This window comes from Cervus canadensis, chromosome 25, assembly GCF_019320065.1.
Source record: "Cervus canadensis isolate Bull #8, Minnesota chromosome 25, ASM1932006v1, whole genome shotgun sequence".
NCBI classification, from domain to species: domain Eukaryota; kingdom Metazoa; phylum Chordata; class Mammalia; order Artiodactyla; family Cervidae; genus Cervus; species Cervus canadensis.
The window spans coordinates 14668830-14694071 of NC_057410.1; the positions used below are offsets into that span (position 1 = coordinate 14668830).

At 36.6% G+C, this 25242-nt stretch overlaps 1 protein-coding gene across 1 annotated transcript in view; it reads right to left on the minus strand.

The window, feature by feature from the left end:
- The window catches only part of CPNE8 (copine 8), a 260545-nt gene that overhangs the window by 203794 nt on the left and 31509 nt on the right, over window positions 1–25242 (minus strand). The window contains exons 2-3 of the mRNA XM_043446546.1: window positions 19677–19717; window positions 17983–18029 (exon numbers count right to left, since the gene is read on the minus strand). Coding sequence (XP_043302481.1) covers window positions 17983–18029; window positions 19677–19717 — 88 coding nt within the window. The remainder of the gene's footprint in view (window positions 1–17982; window positions 18030–19676; window positions 19718–25242) is intronic.

The following is a 25242-nucleotide window of genomic DNA, read 5'->3' on the forward strand; positions in this document are numbered from 1 at the left end:
AAGACATAATAAGGAAAGAAGCAAGAAAATAAGGAAAACACCTGAACATACACTTCATAAGGGGGTAACCAAATGGCTATTAGGCCTACCAAAGTGTGCTCAGAATTATCAGGAAGTTAATATCCAAATGGAAATATATTTTTTTAATTAACAATACAAAGTACCAACAAAGACATAGTACAGTGAGAATGGTGTGTGAAAAATTCTGGAAAACAATTAATCAGTATTTACTGAAGATGAAAATACACATACCCTGTGGCTCAGAAATTTTACTCCTACATGTACAGACAATACCAAATTACAATGATAAGATCTAAAACACATGTATTGTAATATTCCAGTCATAATCATAATATAATATTATCATAATCATAATATTCAGCAACTGGTGATAATCCAAAAATCTGTCCAGAGTAGAATGGATAAATAAATTGGGATATATTAAAAAAATAGAAAATCATACAGCCACAAATATAAAAAACTTTGCCACATGCATGGATAGATTCCATAGACATAATTCTGAGAGACACAAACTAGACATGAATAAATATATAAATATATGATTTTATTTACTTGAGGCTTAAAAATATGCAAAACTATTTTACAGTGCTAGAAGTTAGGATTCAGGTTTAATCTGGGAGGAAGGAAGGGCACAGTCAGAATTCCTGAATGCTAGTGATATTCTACTCTTCATATGAGGGTGGTTACATGATGTATTTGCATCTAACAAATTCAGTGTGCTATCTGATGTATCCTGGAGAAGGAAATGGTAACCCACTCCAGTACTGTTGCCTGGAAAATTCCGTGGACAGAGGAGCCTGGTAGGCTACAGTCCGTGGGGTCGCAAAGAGTCGGACACGACTGAGCTACTTTACTTTTACTTTGCTTTATATGATGTATACCCTTCACCTGGGTGTTTTATTTCAATTAAAAGATATACTAAAATTAGAACAGGAATACAGCCATTAAAAAGTAGGAAATTATGCTATTTGCAACAATGTGGATAAATCTTGAGGGTATTAGGTCAGTGAAAAAAGACGAACAGAGGCAAAAATTGTATGATCTCACTTATATGTGGAATCTAAGAAAATCAAAGTCACAGAAACAACTGATTGATGGATGCCAGGGATCAGCAGGTAGGAGAAATGAGTGAAGCTGGTCAAAGGGTAAAATCTTCCAGTTATAATACAAATATAAATAAGTTCCTGGGATGTAATATACATCATAGTGATGATACAATACCATACTGTATTTCTGAAAGTTGCTAAGAGAGTAGATTTTTAAAGTTCTCATCAAACACAAAAAAGAATATATATGCATATATATAAAATCATTACACCTTAAACTCACACACTGTTCTACATCAATTACTTCTCAATAAAACTGGAAAGATAAAAAATAAAAGTTGGTCAAAAAGAAATAGTTCAAGAGAAGAAAATTATTCTAGATTTGATTTTCAGCTAACAATCAGAAAAGTTCAGTTGAAAGCATGATTCTTGTTCAGTTGGATATAAAATACTGATAGAGCTGTGCTGTCTTAGTCACTCAATCATGTCTGATTCTTTGGGTCCCCATGGACTGCAGCCCACCAGGCTCTTCTGTCCGTGGGGACTCCTCCAGGCAAGAATACTGGAGTGAGTTGCCATGCCCTCCTCCAAGGGAGCGTACCAGCCCGGAGATGGAACCCAGGTCTCCCCTAGTGCAGGCAGATTCTTTACCATCTGAGCCACCACCAGGGAAGCCCAAGAATGCTGGAGTGGGTAGTCTATCCCTTCCCCAGGGATCTTCCTGACCCAGGAATCAAACCAGGGTGTCCTGTATTGCAGGTGGATTTTTTACCAGCTGATATACCAGGAAAGTCCACTTACAGAGCTAACAAACTTCAAATTCGTTTTCTAAACATGAAAAAATTACATTAAGATGAAACTTCTGATTCTTTCTAACCAGAAATATTTGTAAAAACAACTTTACATCCCTTTCGAAGCAGAAAAATTTCAAGACTAATCTGCATTTCTGTTTGCAAAACTGGTATGGCTGATGTTAGGAATTCAAAGGAGTATAATATGGTATTTTTTTTAGGTACACACATTACTAAAACAATTGTTGCGGTTGTTCGTCACTCAGTCTTGTACGACTTCTTTGTCACCCCATGGACTGCAGCATGCCAGGCTTCCTGTCCACTATTTCCTGGAGTTTGTTTAACTCATGTCCATTGAGTCAATGATGCCATTCAACCATCGTGTCCTCTGCCATCCCCTTCAATCTTTCCCAGAATTAGGGTCTTTTCCAATGAGTTGGCTCTTAGTATCAGGTGGCTAAAGTATTGGAGTTTCACCTTCAGCATCAGCCCTTCCAATGACTATTCAGAGTTGGTTTGCTTTAGGATTGACTGGTTTGATCTCCTTGCAGTCCAAGGGACTCTCAAGAGTTTTCTCCAGTACTGCAGTTTCAAAGCATCAGTTATTTGGCACTCATCCTTTTTCACTGTCCAGCTCTCACATCTGTACATGACTACTAGAAAGCCCATAGCTTTGACTATATGGACCACTGTCAGCAAAGGAATGTCTCTGCTTTTTAATACACTGTCTAGGTTTCCCAAAGTTTTTCTTCCAAGTAGCAAGTGTCTTTTGACTATCTAGCTGCAATCACCATCTGCAGTGATTTTGGAGCTGAAGAAAATAAAGTGTGCCACTGTTTCCATTTTTTCCCCATCTGGTTACCATGAAGTGATGGGGCCAGATGCCATGAACTTAGTTGTTTGAATGTTGAATGTTAAGCCAGCTTTTTCACTCTCCTCTTTCCCTTTTATTAAGATGTTCTTTAGTTTCTCTTCGCTCTTTGCCATTAGGGTGGTGTCATCTGCATATCTGAGGTTATTGATATTCCTCCTGGTAATTTTGATTCCAGCCTGTGCTTCAATCAGCCCACCATTTACATGATGTACTCTGCATATAAGTTAAATAAGCAGGGTCACAATATTACAGGCTTGACATATTCCTTTCCCAATTTGTAACCAGTCCGTTGCTCTATACCGGACTAACTATTGCTCGTTCTAACTATTGTTTCTTGATCAGCACACAGGTTTCAAAGGAGGCAGGTAAGGTGGTCTGGTATGACCACCACTATAAGAATTTTCCAGTTTGTTGTGATCCACACAGTCAAAGCCTTTAGCCTAGTCAATGAAGCAGAAGCAGATGTTTTTCTGAAATTCTCTTGCTTTTTCTATGATCCAGTGGATGTTAGCAATTTGATCACAGGTTCCTCTGCCTTTTCTAAATCCAGCTTGTACACCTAGAAGTTCTTTGTTCACATAATACTGATGCCAAGCTTGACAGATTTTGAGCATTACTTTGCTAACATGTGAAATGAGTGCAGTTTGCAGTAGTTTGAACATTCTTTGGCATTACCCTTCTTTGGGACTGGAATGAAAATTGACCTTTTCCAGTCCTGTGGACACTGCTGAGTTTGCCAAATTTCCTGGCATATTAAATGCAGCACTTTAATAGCATCATCTTTTAGGATTTGAAACAGCTCACCTGGAAGTCTATCACCTACACTAGCTTTGTTCATTAATAGTGCTTTTTAAGGCCCACTTGACTTCACAATCTATGATGTCTGACTCTAGGTGAATGATCACACCATTGTGGTTATCTGGGTCATTACGACCTTTTTTGCATAGTTTTTCTGTGTATTCTTGCCACCTCTTCTTAATCTCTTCTGTTTCTGTAAGGTCCATACCACTTCTGTCCTTTATTGTACCCATCTTTGCATGAAATGTTCCCTTGGTATTTCTAATTTTATTCAAGATATCTCTGGTCATTACCATTCTATTGTTTTCCTCTATTTCTTTGCATTGATCACTTAGGAAAATCTTTTTCATCTCTCCTTGCTATTGTTTGGAACTCTACATTCAGATGGGTATATCTTTCCTTTTCTCCTTTGTCTTTTTCACTTCTCTTATTTTCTCAGCTATTTGTAAGGCCTTTTCAGACAACCATTTTGCCTTTTTGCATTTCCTTTTCTTGGGGAAAAAGAAGCTAAAACAGTAATGCCTTAAAACTGACTATACCTCCCATAGAAAATTATTTTTATGAAATTCTTTCAACCACATGCCACACAACTTCTCATCAATTCTCTTCTGTTAAGACCCCCTCAATCACAGTAACGGAGACATGATACATACATTAATAAACCTTCAAATATCTACTACAGGAATATAGTATCGATAGACTGAATGCTCTGCAGTATGTTGTAATTAAAATCTCTTTTATGAATCAGAAAGTAAAAGCAAACAAAACAAAAATATTCAGTTGCTCTACAGCATGAATCCAACAATGAAGACAGTGTCAGTGAAAATGCAAGACCCTCAACAGTTTAGCAACACGTGATTGCCTAAAGACTGTGGGGAATTTTCTCTTTCCTGTATCAATAACTTCAGATGCTTCCCTCTATAATTTTCATAGAATAAAAAGATAGAATGAAATGAGGTTTCAAGCCTAAGCTTTAAGATGTAAAAAGCATGTTTTTCAATAGATGCTATAATTCAAATTCCTGAATATGTAGTTATGACAAAAAGCATCAGAATAAGCACTGGGCTCTTATAACATATTTAGCATGCAACACAAATGTTCTCACCTGACAAATGTAACACTGGTACAAAATTATCTACAGATGATTCTTGCAACTCATAATTTCTGAAAGGACAGTTGTTAAGTGCTGGCCCATATTTGAAGGTATCCTCAAATTCATCCTTTTAACAAATCTTAACTGAGCATCTTCTAAGAACAAAAACCGTATCCTAAATGCTGTGGCAGAGAAGCTTGACCTTTAAACAGCGCTGAATTAAGAAGTGAAGTGAAGACATAAGGGAAAATAAGTTCAAAAGAAGTCTTTGATATTTGTTGAATGATATAAAGTAGAAGGTGACAAGGACCAAAAGGAAGTTATTTAAGTTATGGTATTTCATAAAGGTGAAAGGATGAAATTCTAGTTGTGAAGGTTAGAAAAGACTAATGGGTAAAGTAACACTTAAGGTGAGCTATGAATAAGTTTCTAATCCTATCTGAACATGTGTGTGCTTACATATTATACATATATTATTCAGCATGGACATGAATAAATATTAAAACAGCTCAATGTCAATAGAATGGTGCAGAACAGAGGCAATGTCAAAATTCAGTAATCAGCATTTGGCAGTAGATTTTGCCTCTAAAGTACACTCACAAAGTGTGTTATAAACAACTTCAGGTTGCTTCACTACACACTAACCTAGGGAATTGGGAACCAACTCTATAATTTTAAATGTTTAAAAGAATTCACAAAATACATGACCTATAGATGACTCAAATTTAACTCAAAGAAGTTAATCCTAACATTTTCAGAAACTCTCAAAACCAAATATGTGTGCATCTTTAGAGATATTATTTTGCTATTTCCATTCGCCACTAAGAGTTTCCATATTTTTAAAATCCATGTCACTTCATCATTTCTAGCTCCAAAATTATTATTCACTGAAATAACATTTTAGTTTTAAAAGATCAATTACTTGAATAACTCATAATCATTAGAATTTATTGAAGATATGCAGGTAATTGCAATAGTGTAAGATATAATTTTTAATTTGCAGATTTCAACTACAGATTAATTTTAAGTAATTTTACAACTTTATTTGAAGCATTTGTCTCCACATATTTTAAGATCATTTTTTCTTTTTTTCTCCTTATTATATAAAAGTAATTCATCACAGAAAATAAAATCATGTGGCTAGTTAATACATAATTTTCCAGGATACATCTAAATTCAAATCAAAACATGACCACTATATTACTAACATAGTATTGATACCTATGGAGAAGGCAATGGCAACCCACTCCAGTACTCTTGCCTGGAGAATCCCTTGGACAGAGGAGCGTGGTAGACTGCAGTCCATGGGGTTGCAAAGAGTCGTACACGACTGAGTGACTTCACTTTCACTTTTCACTTTCATGCATTGGGAGAAGAAAATGGCAACCCACTCCAGTGTTCTTGCCTGGAGAATCCCAGGGACGGCGGAGCCTGGTGGGCTGCCGTCTATGGAGTCGCACAGAGTCGGACACGACTGAAGCGACTTAGCAGCAGCAGCAACATTGATACCTAAATCAGTAAATGGATGCTATAGACATACTGAAATTGCTGGTAAAGCTCTTCAAATATACTATATGCTCTTGAGATAAAAATGCTATCTATTTAAATTTCTTTCCAACACAACAGCTGTATGATAGGCACAAAATAGAAACAAGTCAAATTGATAAATGGATATTTTAAATTATTTAACCAAGTATCTATAATATTATTTTACTTGTCTAATTCCAAATATACTGAGAGTAATTATTAGAATAATAATAAGTATTAATTATTATGAAAAAGATCTTCATGACCCAGATAATCACGATGGTATAATCACTCACCTAGAGCCAGACATCCTGGAATGTGAAGTCAGGTGGGCCTTAGGAAGCATCGCTACGAACAAAGCTAGTGGAGGTGATGGAATTCCAGTTGAGCTATTTCAAATCCTGAAAGATGATGCTGTGAAAGTGCTACACTCAATATGCCAGCAAATTTGGAAAACTCAGCAGTGGCCACAGGACTGGAAAAGGTCAGTTTTCATTCCAATCCCAAAGAAAGGCAATGCCAAAGAATGCTCAAACTACCACACAATTGCACTCATCTCACACACTATTAAAGTGAAGCTTAAAATTCTCCAAGCCAGGCTTCAGCAATACGTGAACCGTGAATTTCTAGATGTTCAAGCTGGTTTTAGAAAAGGGAGAGGAACCAGAGATCAAATTGCCAACATCTGCTGGATTATGGAAAAAGCAAGAGTTCCAGAAAAACATCTATTTCTGCTTTATTGACTATGCCAAACCCTTTGACTGTGTGGATCACAATAAACTGTGGAAAATTCTTCAAGTGATGGGACTACCAGACCTCCTGACTTGCCTCTTGAGAAACCTGTATGCAGATCAGGAAGCAACAGTTAGAACTGGACATGGAACAACAGACTGGTTCCAAATAGGAAAAGGAGTACGTCAAGGCTGTATGTTGTCACCCTGCTTATTTAACTTATATGTAGAGTACATCGTGAGAAATGCTGGGCTGGAGGAAGTACAAGATGGAATCAAGATTGCTGGGAGAAATATCAATAACCTCAGATATGCAGATGACAACCCTTTATGGCAGAAAGTGAAGAAGAACTATAGAGCTTCCCTCTTGATGAAAATGAAAGAGGAGAGTGAAAAAGTTGGCTTAAAGCTCAACATTCAGAAAACTAAGATCATGGCATCCAGTCCTATCACTTCATGGCAAATAGATGGAGAAACAGTGGAAATGGTGGCTGGTTTTATTTCTCTGGGTTCCAAAATCCCTGCAGATTTTGATTGCAGCCATGAAATTAAAAGATGCTTACTCCTTGGAAGGAAAGTTATGACCAACCTAGACAGCATATTAAAAAGCAGAGACTTTACTTTGCCAACAAAGGTCCGTCTAGTCAAGGCTATGGTTTTTCCAGTGGTCATGTATGGATGTGAGAGTTGGACTATAAAGAAAGCTGAGTGCAGAAGAATTGATGCTTTTGAATTGTGGTGTTGGAGAAGACTCTTGAGAGCCCCTTGGACTGCAAGGGTATCCATCCGGTCCATTCTAAAAGAGATCAGTCCTGGGTGTTCACTGGAAGGACTGATGTTGAAGCTGAAACTCCAATACTTTAGCCACCTGATGCGAAGAGCTGACTCACTGGAAAAGACCCTGATTTTCGGAAAGATTGAGGGCAGGAGGAGAAGGGGACGACAGAGGATGAGATGGTTGGATGGCATCACTGACTCAATGGACATGAGTTTCAGTGACCTGCGAGAGTTGGTGATGGACAGGGAGGCCTGGTGTGTTGGGGTTGCAAAGAGTCGGACACGACTGAGCAACTGAACTGAACTGAACTGAATTATTAGAGTGGTTTTTTGTGTGATTAATTCTCCATAAATAACCTTGAATAAATGGATTTCTTCATTTATGGTAGCAGCTATTGGAAATGGTCTTAAAATGTAATGGATTTTGTAACACATGTTGAACTCTTCCTGTGACACATAAGGAGGAAGTCACTGATGGATGCAGAAAGTCCTCTGGCTCAGATGTCAGAAAAATTTTGAAGTAGAAGAACATCTATAGTTATTTCACTTCTTTGTTCAACTTCATCCCCTCTAAATTCTAGCTGTTTACTTTGTGTTTTAAATAATTCCTTCATGAGAGAAATAAATGTTTTAAGATCAAAATGGGACTTCTCAGGAGGCACTAGTGGTAAAGAACCAGCCTCCCAATGCAGGAGACAAGAGATGCAGGTTCAGTCCCTGGGTTGGGAAGACTCCCCTGGAGGAGGGCATGGCAACCCACTCCAGTATTTTTGCCTGGAGAATCCCATGGACAGAGGAGCCTGACAGTCTATAGTCCATAGGGTCACAAAGAGTCGAACACTAACTGAAGGGACTTAGCACAAACACAAGATCAGAAAAGGATGGTTCTTGCTATTATTCTGTAAAGTAATGTTCAATACTTAAAAGATAATGAGAAAATTGATAATAAGAATACAAAATTATGACTTCTATAGCATCATAATATCAGACTTGCAAGTAAATAGAACTAAACAAGTTCAATTGTTTTTTCCTGATGAGTTAGTCCAACCCCAGACTGAACACAGGGCACTCCCTATAGTTCCAGCTCCAGAATCCTGCTCAAGGAAATCCATTCTACCATGATACTCTAAATGTTACAAATGTCTTCCCTGCAGTGAACAAAATAATGCCTCTTTGTCTCTTCATCCTTTGAGCCTATATTTTATTTTCTGCTTTCTTGTCTCAACACCAAATAACTGTTCCCCCATGTCTAGAGCAAAATGTTTTATGAATTTGAAGACAGTTATCTTGACTATGCAGAGACTTTTCATTTTTTAGGTTAAACATTCCTTCATTCATGTGATATAGCATCTATCACTTTATTCAAGATGGTAGCCCTCCTCAAATATATAGTTGGCATTCAATAATCTCAAATGGAGAAATGAAAACAAACACTCCAGATTTGCTTCTACCAGAGCAAAATTCAAGAGTATTTAATTGAAATCACACTAAATTGCAAACACTCAACAATTTTTGAGCTACAATAATGACAGCTTCCTACAGTTCAGCATAACAGCATTATCTTCCTTAATGTCAGTATTGCATATTCCTCAATAAATTCTCCAATTCCATTAGCTTTTTTAATAGCTATGTAATACCACCGCATTGTATTAGGTTTGAAGCCAAATAAATCCCACTGGTAATTTTCCCATCTACAGTTGGTCTTCTGCAATAAACTTTACAGAATATTATAATGTAGCAGTTTACTTACCAGCCACTTACCAGTTTTTTACTCTTAAAAAGGTATTTTGATCTCTTAGAGAACCACTGTAGCCTTAATCATATAGTGTCTTACTATATGTCAGGCATATAGTAAGTGGAAGATAAGTAAATTCAATTTGATTATACTGTGGAAGTGACAAATAGATTCAAGGAATTAGATCTGATAGATAGAGTATCTGAAGAACTATGGAGAGAGGTTCAAAACATTGTACAGGAAGTGATGATCAAAACAATCCCCAAAGAGAAGAAATGCAAAAAGACAAAATGGTTGTCAGAGGAGGCCTTGCAAATAGCTAAGAAAAGAAGACAAGTGAAAGGCAAAGGAGAAAAGGAAAGATATATCCATCTGAATGCAGAGTTCCAAAGAATAGCAAGGAGAGATAAGAAAGCCTTCCTAAGTGATCAATGCAAACAAATAAAGGAAAACAACAGAATGGGAAAGACTAGAGATCTCTTCAAGAAAATTAGAGATACCAAGGAAAAATTTCATGTAAAGACAGGCATAATAATGGATAGATATGGTATAGATCTAATGGATCTAACAGAAGCAGAAGATATTAAGAAGAGGTGGCAAGAATACACAGAAGAAATATACAAAAAAGATCTTAATGACCCAGATTACCACAATGGTGCGATCACTCATCTAGATCCAGAAAACCTGAAGTGTGAAATCAAGTGGGCTTTTGAAAACATAACTACGAACAAAGCTAGTGGAGGTGATGGAATTCCAGCTGAGCTATTTCAAATCCTAAAAGATAACGCAGTGGAAGTGCTACACTCAATATGCCAGCAAATTTAGAAAATGCAGCAGTGGCCAAAGACTGGAAAAGGGTAGTCTTCATTCCAATCCAAAAGAAAGATAACGCCAAAGAATGTTCAAGGTACCACAATTGCATTCGTCTGACACGCTAGCAAAGTAATGCTCAAAATTCTGCAAGCTAGGCTTCAACAGTATGTGACCTGAGAACTTCCAGATGTACAAGATGGATTTAGAAAAGGCAAAGGAACCAGAGACCAAATTGCCAACATCTGTTGGATCATAAAAAAAAGGAAGAGAATTCCAGAAAAACACCTACTTCTACTTTATTTACTACGCCAACGCCTTTGACTGTATACTGTCTCCCTGCTTATTTAACTTATATGCAGAGTACATTATGTGAAATGCTGGGCTGGATGAAGCACAAGCTGGAATAAAGATTGCCAGGAGAAAAATCAATAACATCACAAATGCAGGTGACACCGCCCTTATGGCAGGAAGTGAAGAGGAACTAAAGAGCTGCTTGAAAGTGAAAGAAGAGAGTGAAAAAGCTGGCTTAAAACTCAACATTCAAAAACAAAGATCATGGCATCTGGTTCCATCAGTTCAGTTCAGTCGCTCAATCATGTCCGACTCTTTGCGACCCCATGAACTGCAGCACATTAGGCTTCCCTGCCCATCACCAACTCTTGGAGCTTACTCAAACTCATGTTCATCGAGTGGGTGATGCCACCCAACCATCTCATCCTCTGTCATCCCCTTCTCCTCCTGCCTTCAATCTTTCCCAGCATCAGGGGCTTTTCCAATGAGTCAGTTCTTCACATCAGGTGGCCAGAGTATAGGAGTTTCAGCTTCAGCATCAGTCTTTCCAATAAATACTCAGGATTGATCTCCTTTAGGATGGACCGGTTGGATCTCCTTGCAGTCCAAGGAACTCTCAAGAGTCTTCTCCAACACCACAGTTCAAAAGCATCAATTCTTCGGAGCTCAACATTCTTTGTAGTCCAACTCTCACATCCAAACATGACTACTGGAAAAATCACTTCATGGCAAATAGACGGGGAAACAATGACAGACTTTTGTTTTCTTGGGCTCCAAAATCACTGCCGATGGTGACTGCAGCCATGAAAGTAAAAGACACTTGCTCCTTGGAAGAAAAGCGATGACCAACCTAGACAGCTTATTAAAGAGCAGAGACATTACTTTGCCAACAAAGGTCCATCTAGTCAAAGTTATGTTTTTTCCAGGAATTGTGTATGGATGTCAGAGTTGGACCATAAAAAAAGTTGAGTGCTGGAGAACTGATTCTTTTGAACTGCTGTGTTAGAGAAGACCCTTGAGAGTCCCTTGGACTACAAGGAGATCCAACCAGTCAATCCTAAAGGAAACAGTCCTGAATATTTATTGGAATGACTGATGCTGAAGCTGAATCTCCAGTACTTTGGCCACCTGATGCAAAGAACCGACTCATTAGAAAAGACCCTGATGCTGGGAAAGATTTAAGGCAGGAGAGGGGGATGACAGAGGGTGAGTTGTTTTGATGGCATCACCAACTTGATGAATGTGAGTTTCAACAAGCTCCAGGAATTGTTGATGGATAGGGAAGCCTGGAGTGCTGCAGTCCATGGGGTCACACATAGTCAGTTAACCAAAAAAAGATGCACATAGCTCTCTTAGAGGAAACCCCTAAAGCAAACATGTTGGATGACAAAAAAGGAATGTGCTGCTGGGGGAAAGATGACATCTGCTACTTAAGGCCTAAAATATGATCCAGTTAAAATATTACATTGAATATGTCAGCAAATTCAGAAAACTCAGTGGTGGCCACAGGAAAAGGTGTTTTCATCCCAGTCTAAAGAAAGGCAATGCCAAAGAATGTTCAAACTATTGTGCAATTGTGCTCATTTCACATGCTGGCAATGTAATGCTCAAAACCCTTCAAGTTAAGCTTCAGCAACACATTAAACAAGAATTTCCAGATGTACAAGCTGGGTTTAGAAAAGGCAGAGGAAGCAGAGATCAAACTGCTAACATCTGGTGAATTATTGAGAAAGCTAAGCAGTTTCAGAGAAACACCTACTTCTGTTCACTGACTACATTAAACACTTTTACTGTGTGGATCACAACAAACTGAAAATCTCCTAAAAAGATAGGACCTTCAAGATGGTAGACCTCCTTACCTGTCTCCTGAGCAAGCTGTATGCAGTCAAGAAGCAAGAGTTAAGCCAGACATTGAACAATGGACTGGTTCAAAACTGGGAAAGGAATACAAAAAAAGGCTGTATGTTGTCACCCTCTTATTTAACTTATATGCAGAGTACATCATGTAAAATGCTGGGCTGGATGAATCCCAAGGCAGAATCAAGATTGCTGGGAGAAATATCAACAACCCCAGATATGCAGATGATACCACTCTAATGGCAGAAATTGAAGAGGAACTAAAAGCCTCTTGATAAGGTGCAAGAAGAGTAGGGGAAAAAGCTGGTTTAAATCTCAATATTACAAAACCTAAGATCATGGCCTCCAGTCCCATCACTTCATGGGAAATAGAAGTGGAAAAAGTGGAAACAGGGACAGATTTTATTTTCTTGGGCTCCAAAATCAACGCAGATGGTGACTGCAGCCACAAAATTAAAGGACGCTTGCTCCTTGGAAGAAAAGCTATGACAAACCTAGACAGTGTATTAAAAAGCAGAGACATTACTTTGGTGACAAAGGTCTATATAGTCAAACCTATGGTTTTTCTAGTAGTTATGTATAGATGTCAGAGCTAGACCATAAAAAAGACAGAGTGCTAACGAACTGACACTTTCAAAGTGTGGTACTGGAGAAGACTCTTCAGAGCCCCTTGGACAGCAAGGAGATCAAACCAGTCAGTCTTAAAGGAAATCAACCCTGAATATTCATTGGAAGAACTGATGCTGAAGCTGACGCTCCAATACTCAGGCCACTTGATGCGAACAGCCGACTCATTGGAAAAGTCCATGATGCTGGTAAAGATTGAGGACAGGAGGAGAAGGGGGCCACAGAGGTTGAGATGGTTGGATAGCATCACTGACTCAATGGACATGAGCTTGAGCAAACTCCAGGAGACAGTGAAGGACAGGGGAGCCTGGAGTGCTGCACTCCATGGGGTTGGACACGACTTAGCAACTCAACAACAACAACAGCAGCAACATAAGGCCTCTTCTCTAAGGTCAGGAAACATAACAGAACTTTAAGAACATGGAAATACAAATAGCTCCTTAGGAAAACTGAGGCAGTAGAGGAATATGTATGAGATGAAGGAACAAAAGTAAAGCTAAACTCCAGAAGAACTAAGTGAGATGGAGATAGGCAATCTACTCAAGAAAGAGTTCAGGTAGTAATGGTAAAGATGGTCACAGAATTCAGAAGAATAATGAGAAATTGGAACCTTTCAACAAAGAGTTAGTAATACTTAGTAAAATAGACTATAAAATAATTACTGGTACAATAGACAAAGAGAGACACTACATAATGATGAAGCAATAGATCCAAGAGGATATAACAACTCTAAGTATATATAAACAGACAATAACAGCAAATAAGTATATAGGTATAACAGCAAATAAGTATATATGCTGAACCTATTAATAAATTACATAAGGCAAATGTTAACAGACACAGAAGAGGAAGTTGGCAGCAGTAACACAATAGTAAGGGACTTTAAACTCCATTTATATCAATGGACAGATCATCCATATGTAAAATTAATAAGGAAACACTTGCCTTAAATGACACATTAGATCAGATGAAGTATATATATATATACACACACACATTTATTTATATATATGATATTCCACCTGAAAGCAACAGAATATACATCCTTTTTAAGTGCACATGGAGCATTCTCTCAGACAGATCACATAGTAGGCCACAAAGCAAACCATATGAAATTTAAAGAAAATTGAAATAATATAAAAAATCTTTCCAACCACAATGATTGAGACTAGAAATCAGCTACAAGAAAAGAACTGCAAAAAACCACAAACACATGAATGCTAAACAATATGCTACTAAACAACCAACAGATCACTGAAGTAGTCAAAGAGGAAATAAAAAAAAGAGAGACAAATGAACACAAAACATGATGATCCAAAACCTACAGGACACAGTAAAAGCAGTTCTAAGAGAGAAGTCTATAGCAATACAAGCTTACATCAGGATTTAACAATAAGTTCAAATAAACAATTTAAACTTGCACCTAAAGAACTTGGAGTAAGAACGAATAAAACTCAAAATTATTGAGAGAAAGCATAGATCAAAGCAGAAATAAATTACATAGAGTATAAAAAACCATAGAAAAAAATCAGTTAAACTAAAAGTCGGTTCTTTGGGAAAATGAACCAAATTGGTAAACCTTCAGCCTGACCTAACAAGAAAAGAAAAGGGGGGAGAAGAATAAAATCACTACAATCAGATATAATAAAGGAAAACGTTACAACCGATACCAGAGACATATTACTAAAAAATATCACAAGAAGACTACTACAAACAGCTAAAGCCAATAAAATAGAAACTTAGAAAAAACAGACAAATACTTAAAAACTTATACTCTCCCAAGACTGAGCCAAGAAGAAATAGAAAATATGAGCAGAAGAATTACCAGTACTGAAATTGAATCAGTAATTAAAACACTCCCAGTGAGCATAAGTCCAAGGGAACATGACATCAGAGGTGTATTCTACCAAACATTTACAGAAGAGTTAACACCTATTCTTCTAAAACTATATCTAAAAATTCCAAAGAAAGGAACATTTCTAAAATCATTCTATGAACCTAGCATCACCCTTATACCAATATTAGACAAAAAAAAGGAAAGAAAGAAAAGTACAGGCCAATATCACTGATAAACAGAATCAAAAATCTTCAACAGAATACTAGCAAACTGACTCTAATGATAAATTAAAGGACAATACACCATGACCAATGAGATTTATGACAAGAATGCAAGGATTTTTCATTATCCACAAATCAATCATGTGATACACCACATTAATAAATTGAAGATTAAAAACCATATGATCATCTCAATAAATGCAGTAAAAAGCTTTTGACAAAATTCAATATCCATTAATTATGAGAACATTTTAGAAAGTGACCATAGAGGAAACATACCACAACATAATAAAGGCCATATGTGAAAAACCAATAGCTAATATCATACTCAACAGTATAAATTTGACATAATTACCTCTAAGATCAGGGACAAGAAAGTGTTGCCCACTCTCACCAGTTTTGCTCAACACAGTATTGGAAATCTTAACCACAGCAATTAAACAGGAAAAAATAATAAAAAATCTAAATTGGTAAGGAAGAAGTAAGATTGTCACTGTTTATAGTTGAAATGATACTATCCACAGAAAACTATAAGATGCTGATGAAAGAAACTGAAGATGAAACAGATTGAAAAATACACCATGTTCTTGAACTGGAAGACATGTATAGATATATATAGATATATCTATATCTGTATCTCTCTCTCTCTCTCTCTACATATATATATATATATACACACACCCACACATACATATAATGGCATATTAACCATATAAAAATGATGAAATTTTACATTTGCAACAACATGAATGGACTTGGAGAATATTTTGCTAAGTGAAATAAGCTACTTTATATGTGGAATATAAAAAAATACAACAAACTAGTGAATATAACAAAAAGAAAAAGATTCACAGACAGAAAGAAGAAACTAGCAGTGACCAATGGGGAGAGAGAGAAAGTGGGAGGGGCAATTCAGGGGTAGAGGACCAAGACTAAGGTGAAAAGGTCCTTAAGACTAAGGACTAAGGTAAAAACCTTTATGTATGAAGTAAGCTACAAAGATATTCTGTATAACATAGAGAATTTAGTCAATACTTTATAATAAGTACAAATGGAGTACAACCTTTAAAATCTGCAAATCAGTATATTATACACCTGTAACTTATATAATATCACACATCAACTATAATGAAATAAAAATAATAAAATCATTAACCATGAAAAAGTATAATTCTGCCTCCTTGCTTTTACTCCATTAAACAAAGTATTTGTATTTAGGTTGGTGCAAATGTAATTATGCTTTCAGGCTGTGAATTTTAAATCATTATTAACTAGGCTCAAACATACCTTTATTAATCAAAACAGGAACCATTACAATCAACACATTTTTGCCAATGAGAAATAAGTTTGCTTATTCCTGTAGCATAAAAATTCGTGTTTTGGGATTTGACAAATTTTTGGAAAGAATTTTCCATATCCTGCTGGTTGTGGAAGTGTTTTCCCTGCAAAATGTTACAGAGATGCTTGAAGAAGTGGTGGTTGGTGAGAGGTCAGGCAAACATGGTGGATGAGGGAAAATTTTGAATCCGAATTTGTTCAACTTTTGAAGCTTTGGTTGTGCAACATGCTGTCAGGTGTTGCCATGGAGAAGAATTGGATATTTTCTGTTGACCAGTGCCAGTTGCAGGCATTATAGTTTTTAATGCATTTCATCAATTTGCTGAGCATACTTCTTAGATGTAATTATTTCACTGGGATTCGGAAAACTGTAGTGGATGAGACCAGCAGCAGACCATGAGCTTTTTTTGGTATAAGTTTGGTTTTGGAAAGTGCTTTAGAGCTTCTTCTCTGTCCAACCACTGAGCTGGTCATTGCCAGTCGTCATGAAAATATCCACTTTTTGTCACAGATCACAATCCAGTTAAAAAATGCCTCATTATTATTGTGTAGAATAAGACGTCACTTCAAAAATGCTTGTTTTGATTTCTGGTCAGCTCATGAGGCATGATAAATGTATCAAGCTTTTTCACCTTTCCAATTTGCTTCAAACGCCAAATGACCATAGAATGGTTGATGTTAAGTTCTTGGGCAACTTCTCATTTAGTTGTAAGAGGATCTGCTTCGATGATGGCTCTCAATTGGTTGTTCTCAACTTCTGATGGCCAGTGATTACACTTCTCAACTTCAAGACTCTTGCCTCCTTGGCAAAACTTCTTGAACCACCACTGCACTGTACATTTGTTAATAATTCCCAGGCCAAATGCATTGTTGATGTTGTGAGCTGCTTTACAACCCATTTTGTACTCAAATAAGAAAACTGCCCAAATTTGCAATTTGTCTAACATCATTTACATAGTCTAAAATAAATATAAAATAAACAAGTAATAATATTACACCAAGCAATAAGCCATTAGCAAAAAAAAAAAAAGAGAGAGAGAGAAATGCCCATTAAAATGATGTATGACATAACCTTCTTTATTTTGAATGTATTCCAATATCAAATGGCCAGTTTCAACAATACAAAACTGCAATTACTTTTGCACCAATCTAATAATAGGAAACTGAGTTTCTACTTTATTTTCAAATAACAAGTTACTACCTCTCAAAAAGCAGATAATTGATATCAATCACCACACTTAAAATCCTTTAAAGCAATATTTTATAAAATCAGCAGTTGACCTCAAAAAGTGAGACTGAACGCACACTTCAACTGTGTAAGAACTGGATCATACTAAATTTATGTAAGACTGAGCAAAACACAAATCAAGGCTAGATTATTTCACAGAAAGATCATAAATGAGCTAAACATTGAAGACTATTAAAAACAAAACACAAAAATTGCTTCCATCAAATTAAAATGAAATAAAATTAAAAAGAAATTCAATCTTTGGGTTGAAGATGACTTAAAATAACTAAAAACAGGAAAGTATCATCTTGATTACATTGTAACTTATACCATGTCTTGCAGCATAAAAATCATATTTTAAAAATTCCAATTCTTACCTCTCTCCATTCTTTATTTCCAACTCCTTGTATATATAAGACACAAACTACAAAAAGATGAAAAAAATAAATATATCTAAACATTTTTTATAAATATCAAGTGAACAAACCCAATTTATTTTTCAGCTGTCCAAAAGGTATGTTAAAATTAGTTCTTAATACCTCACCTTACTCTGGCAGGAAAATTTTTAATAAATTATCACATGATTAAAATTTTTATAAATAAGCAAAAAAACTATAACAGGTCTTTAGACCTTAACATATATAGGTCTTAGCACAAAAATATAATAGTTATTTGCTAACGTCTACAATTACATTATGCTACAAATGTAGATGATGTTTTTTTAAACTAAGGTTAAATAGTTTTGTGAATTCTCTGGGGGCTCATCTGGTAAGGAATCTGTCTGCAATGCAGGAGACCAGGGTTCAGTTCCTCGGTTAGGAAAATCCCCTATTGAAGGGAATGGCAACCCACTCCAGTTCTCTGGCCTGGAAAATTCCATGGATGGAGGAGCCTGGTGGTCTATAGTCCATGGGGTCTCAAAGAGTCGGATACAACTGAGCAACTAACACACACACAAACAGTTTTGAAGTATTTCAGTATGTTACCAGTCATAGGTCATGCTCTTCCTAGGATAGTTATAATACTCAGAAGCATCATAGGAAGGACAATCTGCACCAAATCAAATGTTAAATTTAATATCAGCAACTCCTATCCTCAATGTTTGTAAACAAGAAATCCTGTCAACCACAAATGAAGGTTCAAAAAAGGTAGATTAAGAGTCTAGAATAAAGATTAAGGGATAAAAATATCCCATTCACTTACTGATGAGTCCTGGGAACTTTTAATACCCACAAATTGCAATGCCTTTTCTCCAGTGATGATCTCAAGAATTCTTTCATCAACTGAAAAAACCTCTCTCCTGTCATTAAACCACACAGTTTCATACATTTGAAGAGATGGAGAGCAACTGGATATCAGCTTCTTTTTTTGATATATACATTATTTCTATTGTTCTCTAATTAAAGTTGGCTTTCATTGTACAATTTATCTCCAGCTTTCAATATATACATAATTAGTAATCAAAAAATTCAGCTCATTCAAGATGCTATATAATTCACTTGGTTATACATGACTTTATATACTTCCTTTATTCACAAAAAAAGGAAACTTGTTACTCTGTGACTTGATCACTTAGAATTATGGCCCATTACAGCTGTCTTTCAAATATAATTTCTATCATATGGCTTTACAGTGAGGTTTTAATTTCAAAATGAATTGTCCTGCATTGGAGTCAGTTGTATTTTCTTCTTAGTCTCAAAATGCTAAGCAATTTCCTCTCTTTAGCCAGAGTACTGCCCAGGTAGTTAAGAATGCAGGGCCTGAGACCGTATTCCCCCTTGCTTTCTAGTCTTTAAGACAATATTTAAGTAAAAATTATAATTTTCATACAACTTTCTACAAAATCAAGTACGTAAAATAAGTTGTTGTTGTTGTTCAGTTGCTAAGTCATGTCCAATTCTCTGTGACTCCATGAACCACAGCACACCAAGCTTCCTGTTTTTTTTCACCATCACCCAGAGTTTGCTCAAACTCATGTCCATTGTGTCAGTGATGCCATTTCACCATCACATCCTCTGTTGCCCCATTCTCCTCTTGAATAGACTATTTCAAACGCAAGTTAAATACTTACTTGGATCAGATTTAGAAAATGTGTCTCGGTCAAGAAGATTTCTGTTGAAGAAAAAAGGAAATGCTAGATAAATGTAATACCAAAATATCTACATAAATGTATAAACATATAAATGTAATGTAATATATAAATTAAATTAATAATGACTTAGAAGTTCTAAAATTTAAATTTGTGCTGCATATTCATCCTCCACTAACTGGTAATAATTTATAAAAGCTACATTACATTTTTATATTTAATACTTACAATAAAAATCTCATGTTTACCCTGTCTTATTTTTCTACCAAGAGTACCACCCATGTGCATTTATCAGTACCATGCTTAATATTTGAAATGCTTTTTTTTCATATCAACCTGATACATTTTCATATTCCAGGTTCTTAAAAATTACTCTTTCCATGGAATCACGGTACACTGAGAAAATACAAATATAAACAGAACAGCACACACCAAAAAAAAAGAAAAAGAAAATCAGACTACATTTTCAAATATACCCCCCCAAAAAAAGAAACTATCAGACATGTTTATATTTGGAACTGTCAAAGACTACTAGTCAGAAATCAAATGAAAATAATCCATTTGTCCCTTAAGCAGACACTATGACTACAGCAATGACTGAAAAACCAGTAAAATTTTAAAACATTTCCATTTGAGAATATACTGTGTTATATATTTATAAAGGAAGTGCTCCATTTAAGTGGAAATTTTCAGTTTTCCCTGTGTCTAGTTTTGCTCATTAAGTGTCCTTTAAAAATGTAATTCAGCTCTTTCTTTCAGAGTTCATAAAAATCAAGGAGAGACAGTACAAATATTGCAGTGTGCTTGGAACTCAAAAACTGTGTTATACACATATAAATGAAAACGATGTGGTTCTAGTACCTTACTTATCTTAAAAAAAAAACAAAACATACAATCTTTAATGACAAACAGAAAATAATGGATTTCTAACAACAATAAAGATAAATGTTCTTAATCATAGACTTTATTTGAACATTATTTCTTCTAGCCATTAGGATCCATAACATATAGTGATAAGGTCAAAAACAAAAAATTTAGATCCTTTATAATAGGAGAAAAAAACTCCATAAACTCTTCATAACTTAGTCCCTAAACTTTGCAATTTAAATTTCTCATTGCTGCTGCTGCTGCTAAGTTGCTTCAGTCATGTTCAACTCTGTGTGATGCCATAGACAGCAGCCCACCAGGCTCCCCTGTCCGTGGGATTCTCCAGGCAAGAACACTGGAGTGGGTTGCCATTTCCTTCTCCAATGCAGAAAAGTGAAAAGTGAAAGTGAAGTCACTCAGTCCTGTCCGACTCTTAGCGACCCCATGGAGGAGGCTACCAGGCTCCTCCGTCCATGGGATTTTCTAGGCAAGAGTACTGGAGTGGGTTGCCATTGCCTTCTCCGATACCCAATAGAGGAGTGTCTAAATTGACAGACATAAAGGGAGAAATCAACAATAATACAATAAAAGCAGGAGACTTCAACATCCTACTGACATCAGTGGAGAGATCATCAAGATAAAAATCAGCTAGGCATCTTCTCCTGCCAGAGCACCAAAATCACAACTAGCTGTTGAACAACCATTGACAGGAAGACAGTCAGTTCAGTTCAATCACTCAGTCGTGTCTGACTCTTTGCGACCCCGTGGACTGCAGCACGCCAGGCCTCCCTGTCTATCACCAACTCCCAGAGTTCACCCAAACCCATATCCACTGAGTTGGTGATGCCATCCAACCATCTCATCCTCTGTCATCCCCTTCTCTTCCTGCCCTCAGTCTTTCCCAGTATCAAGGTCTTTTCAAATAAGTCAGTTATTCACATCAAGTGGCCGAAGTATTAGAGTTTCAGCTTCAACATCAGTCCTTCCAATGAACACACAGGGCTGATCTCCTTTAGGATGGATGGACTGGTTGGATCTCCTTGCAGTCCAAGGGACTCTCAAGAGTGTTCTCCAACACCACAAATCAAAAGCATCAATTCTTCAGGGCTCAGCTTTCTTTACAGTCCAACTCTCACATCTATACATGACTAATGGAAAAACCATAGCCTTGACTAGACAGACCTTTGTTGACGAAGTAATGTCTTTGCTTTTTAATATGCTGTCTAGGTTGGTCATAACTTTCCTTCCAAAGAGTAAGCGTCTTTTAATTTCATGGCTGCAATCACCATCTGCAGTGATTGTGGAGTGCCCCCCCCAAAAAAAGTCATCCACTGTTTCCACTGTTTCCCCATCTATTTGCCATGAAGTGATGGGACCAGATGCCATGATCTTAGTTTTCTGAATGTTGAGTTTTAAGCCAACTTTTTCACTCTCCTCTTTCACTTTCATCAAGAGGCTCTTTAGTTCTTCTTCACTTTCTGCCATAAGGGGGGTGTTATCTGCACATCTGAGGTTATTGATATTTCTCCCAGCACAGTGGAACCCATAAGAAAAAAAAAAAAAAAAAGATATTCCAAATCAAGGATAAAGGAGAAGCCACAACAAAATGGTAGGAAGGACAAAAACGATAAAATCAAATCCTATACCTGCCAAATGGGTGACCAACAAACTGGAGAACAATAATACCAAAGAAGTTCTTTCACTGTTGTGAAGGTTCTAGGCCTCACATTACGCTCCCCAGCCTAGGGATCCAGCCAATGGACTGGGAATCCCCAAGGAATCTGACTTTGAAGGCCAGTGGGATTTGATTATATGACTTCCTCAGTACTGGAGGAAAAAGAGACTCCAGTCTAGAAGGGCACAAACAAAATCTTATGTGCACTAGGACCAAGGGGAAAGGAACAGTGACCCCACAAGAGACTGAACCAGACCTACCTATGAGTGTTTGAAGGTCTCCTGCAAAGGCATGGATTGACAGTGACCCACCATGGAGACAGGGGCACTGGCAGCAACAGTCCTGGGAGGTACCTATCAGGCTTAAGTCCTCTGGGACTTAGCAACTCCAGGATTGGGTTGCCTCAGGGCAAACACAGCCCTACCCATCAGCAGACAATTGGCTTAAAGTTTTACTGAGCACAGCCCTGCCCACAAGTTTCCCCAAAGCAAGAGCCTCCCATCAGAAAGCCTGCACAAGCCACTTATCCTCATCCAGAGATGGCAGAAGAAACAAGAACTACAGTCCAAGAAGCCTCCAGCAGTAATAACACAATCACAGAAACCTAACAGAAATGCAAAGAAATAAGATTTTGTTCCAGATGAAGGAGCAAGATAAATTCTCAGAAAAACAATTAAATGAAGTGGAGATAGGCAACCTTCCAGAAAAAGAAGTCAGAATAATGATAATGAAGATGATCCAGGATGGAGAAGATGTCAAAAATGTTTACAGAAATGTTTACCAAAGATCTAGTAGAACTAAAGAACATACAAACAGAAATGAACAATACACTAGAAGGAATCAATAGCAGAATAACTGAGGCAAAGAAATGGATAAGTGACCTAGAAGACAGAATGGTGGAAGCATCTGCTGCAAAACTGAATATAGAAAAAAAAAAAAAGTGAAAAGAAATGAAGCCAGCCTAAGAGACCTCTGGGATGACATTAAATGCACATTCTCAATATAGAGGTTCCAGAGGGAGAAGACAGAAAGGACCCAAGAAAGTATTTGAAGAGATAATAGCTGAATACTTCCCCAGTATAGGAAAGGAAATAGCCAACTAAGTCTAGAAAGGCAGAGTTCAAAGCAGGATAAAATCAAGGAGGGACAAACCCAGACACAGTAATCAAACTGAACAACATAAAATATTAAAACCAAGAGACAAAAAGACAACATACAAGGGGAACGCCATAAGGTAATCAGACAATTTCTCAACAGAAACCTACAAGCCAGAAGCAGATGGTACGATATACTCCAAGCAATGAAAGGGAAGAACCTACAACCAAGAATTCTCTACCTAATAAGACTCTTGTTCAGATTTCATGGAGAAATTAAACACTTTCAAGACTAGCAAAAGTTAAAAGAATTCAGCACCACTAAACCAGCTTTTCAACAAATACTAAAGGAACTTCTATAGGCAGGAAACAGAGAAGGAAAAAAATCTACAAAAACAAATCCAAAACAATTAACGGAATTGCAATAGGTTCATACATATCGATAATTATCTTAAATTTAAATGGATTAAATGTATCAACCAAAAGTCATAGACTGGATGGGTGGATACAAAACAAGACCCATACATATATTGTATATAATAGACCCACCTCAGGCCTGTGGACACTTACAGACTAAAAGTAAGGGGATGGGAGAAGGTACTTCATTCAAATGATAATCATAAGAAAGCTGGAGTAACAATACTCATATCAGACAAAATATACTTTAAAACAAAGACTGTTATAAAGGACAAAGAAAGACATTACATAATGATCAAGGGTCCAATCTAAGAAGAAGATATAACAATTATAAATCCAAATTCACTCAATATAGGAGCACCTCAATATGTAAGGTAAATAGTAATAAACATAAAGGACAAAATTGACAATAACACAATAATAGTGGGAGGCTTTACCACTTTCATTGATGGACAGATAATTCAGAAAGAAAATCAATAAGGAAACACAGGCCTTAAATGACACTCTAGATGAGCTGGACTTAACTGATATTTATAGAGCATTCCACCCAAAAGCAGCAGAGTAAACAGTCTTCTCAAGTGATCATGGAGAATTCTCCAAGACTGACCACAAGCTGGGCCACAGGGCAAGCTTTGGTAAATTTAAAAAAGATCAAAATCATATCAAGCATGTTTCCTGATCACAATTCTATGAGATTAGAAATAAATTACAAGAAAAAAACTCTAAGAAACACAAACATGTAGCAGCTACACAATGTGATACTAAACAACCACTAAATCACTGAAGAAATTGAAATAGAAATAAAAAAATTTCCTAAAGACAAACGAAATGAAAGCACAACAGTCCCAAATTTATGGGATGCAGCAAAAGCAGTTCTAGTCAGGCTCCCTGACTTCAGACTATACTATAGAGCCACAGTCATCACAACAGTATGATACTGACACAAAAACAGAAATATAGATCAAGGGAACAGGATAGAAAACCCAGAAATAAGCCATGCACCTATGGTCAATTAAGCTATGACAAAGGAAGCAAGATAATGTTGGAAAAACAGTCTCTTTAACATATAGTGCAGGGGAAAAAATATAGTGCACATATAGTACACATGTTAAAAAAATGAAATCAAATCATTCCTTAACTCCACACACAAAAATAAGCTCAAAATGGACTAAACACCTAAATGTGAGACCGAACACTACAAAATTCCAAGAGAAAAACAGAGGCAGAACAATCTCTGACATAAATCACAACAATATCTTTTTTGATCCATCTCCCATAATAATGGGAATGAAAGCAAAAATTTAAAAAAAAGGATCTACTTAAACTCAAAAACTTTTGCACAGCAAAGGAAACAATAAACAAAAGGAAATGACAACCCATAGACTGGGACAAAATATTTGCAAATGATGTGACCAATAAGGGATTAGTCTTGGTTGTAAGTTGATTTACAAACAATTTATGATGATAGCATCAAAACAAACAACCCACTCAAAAA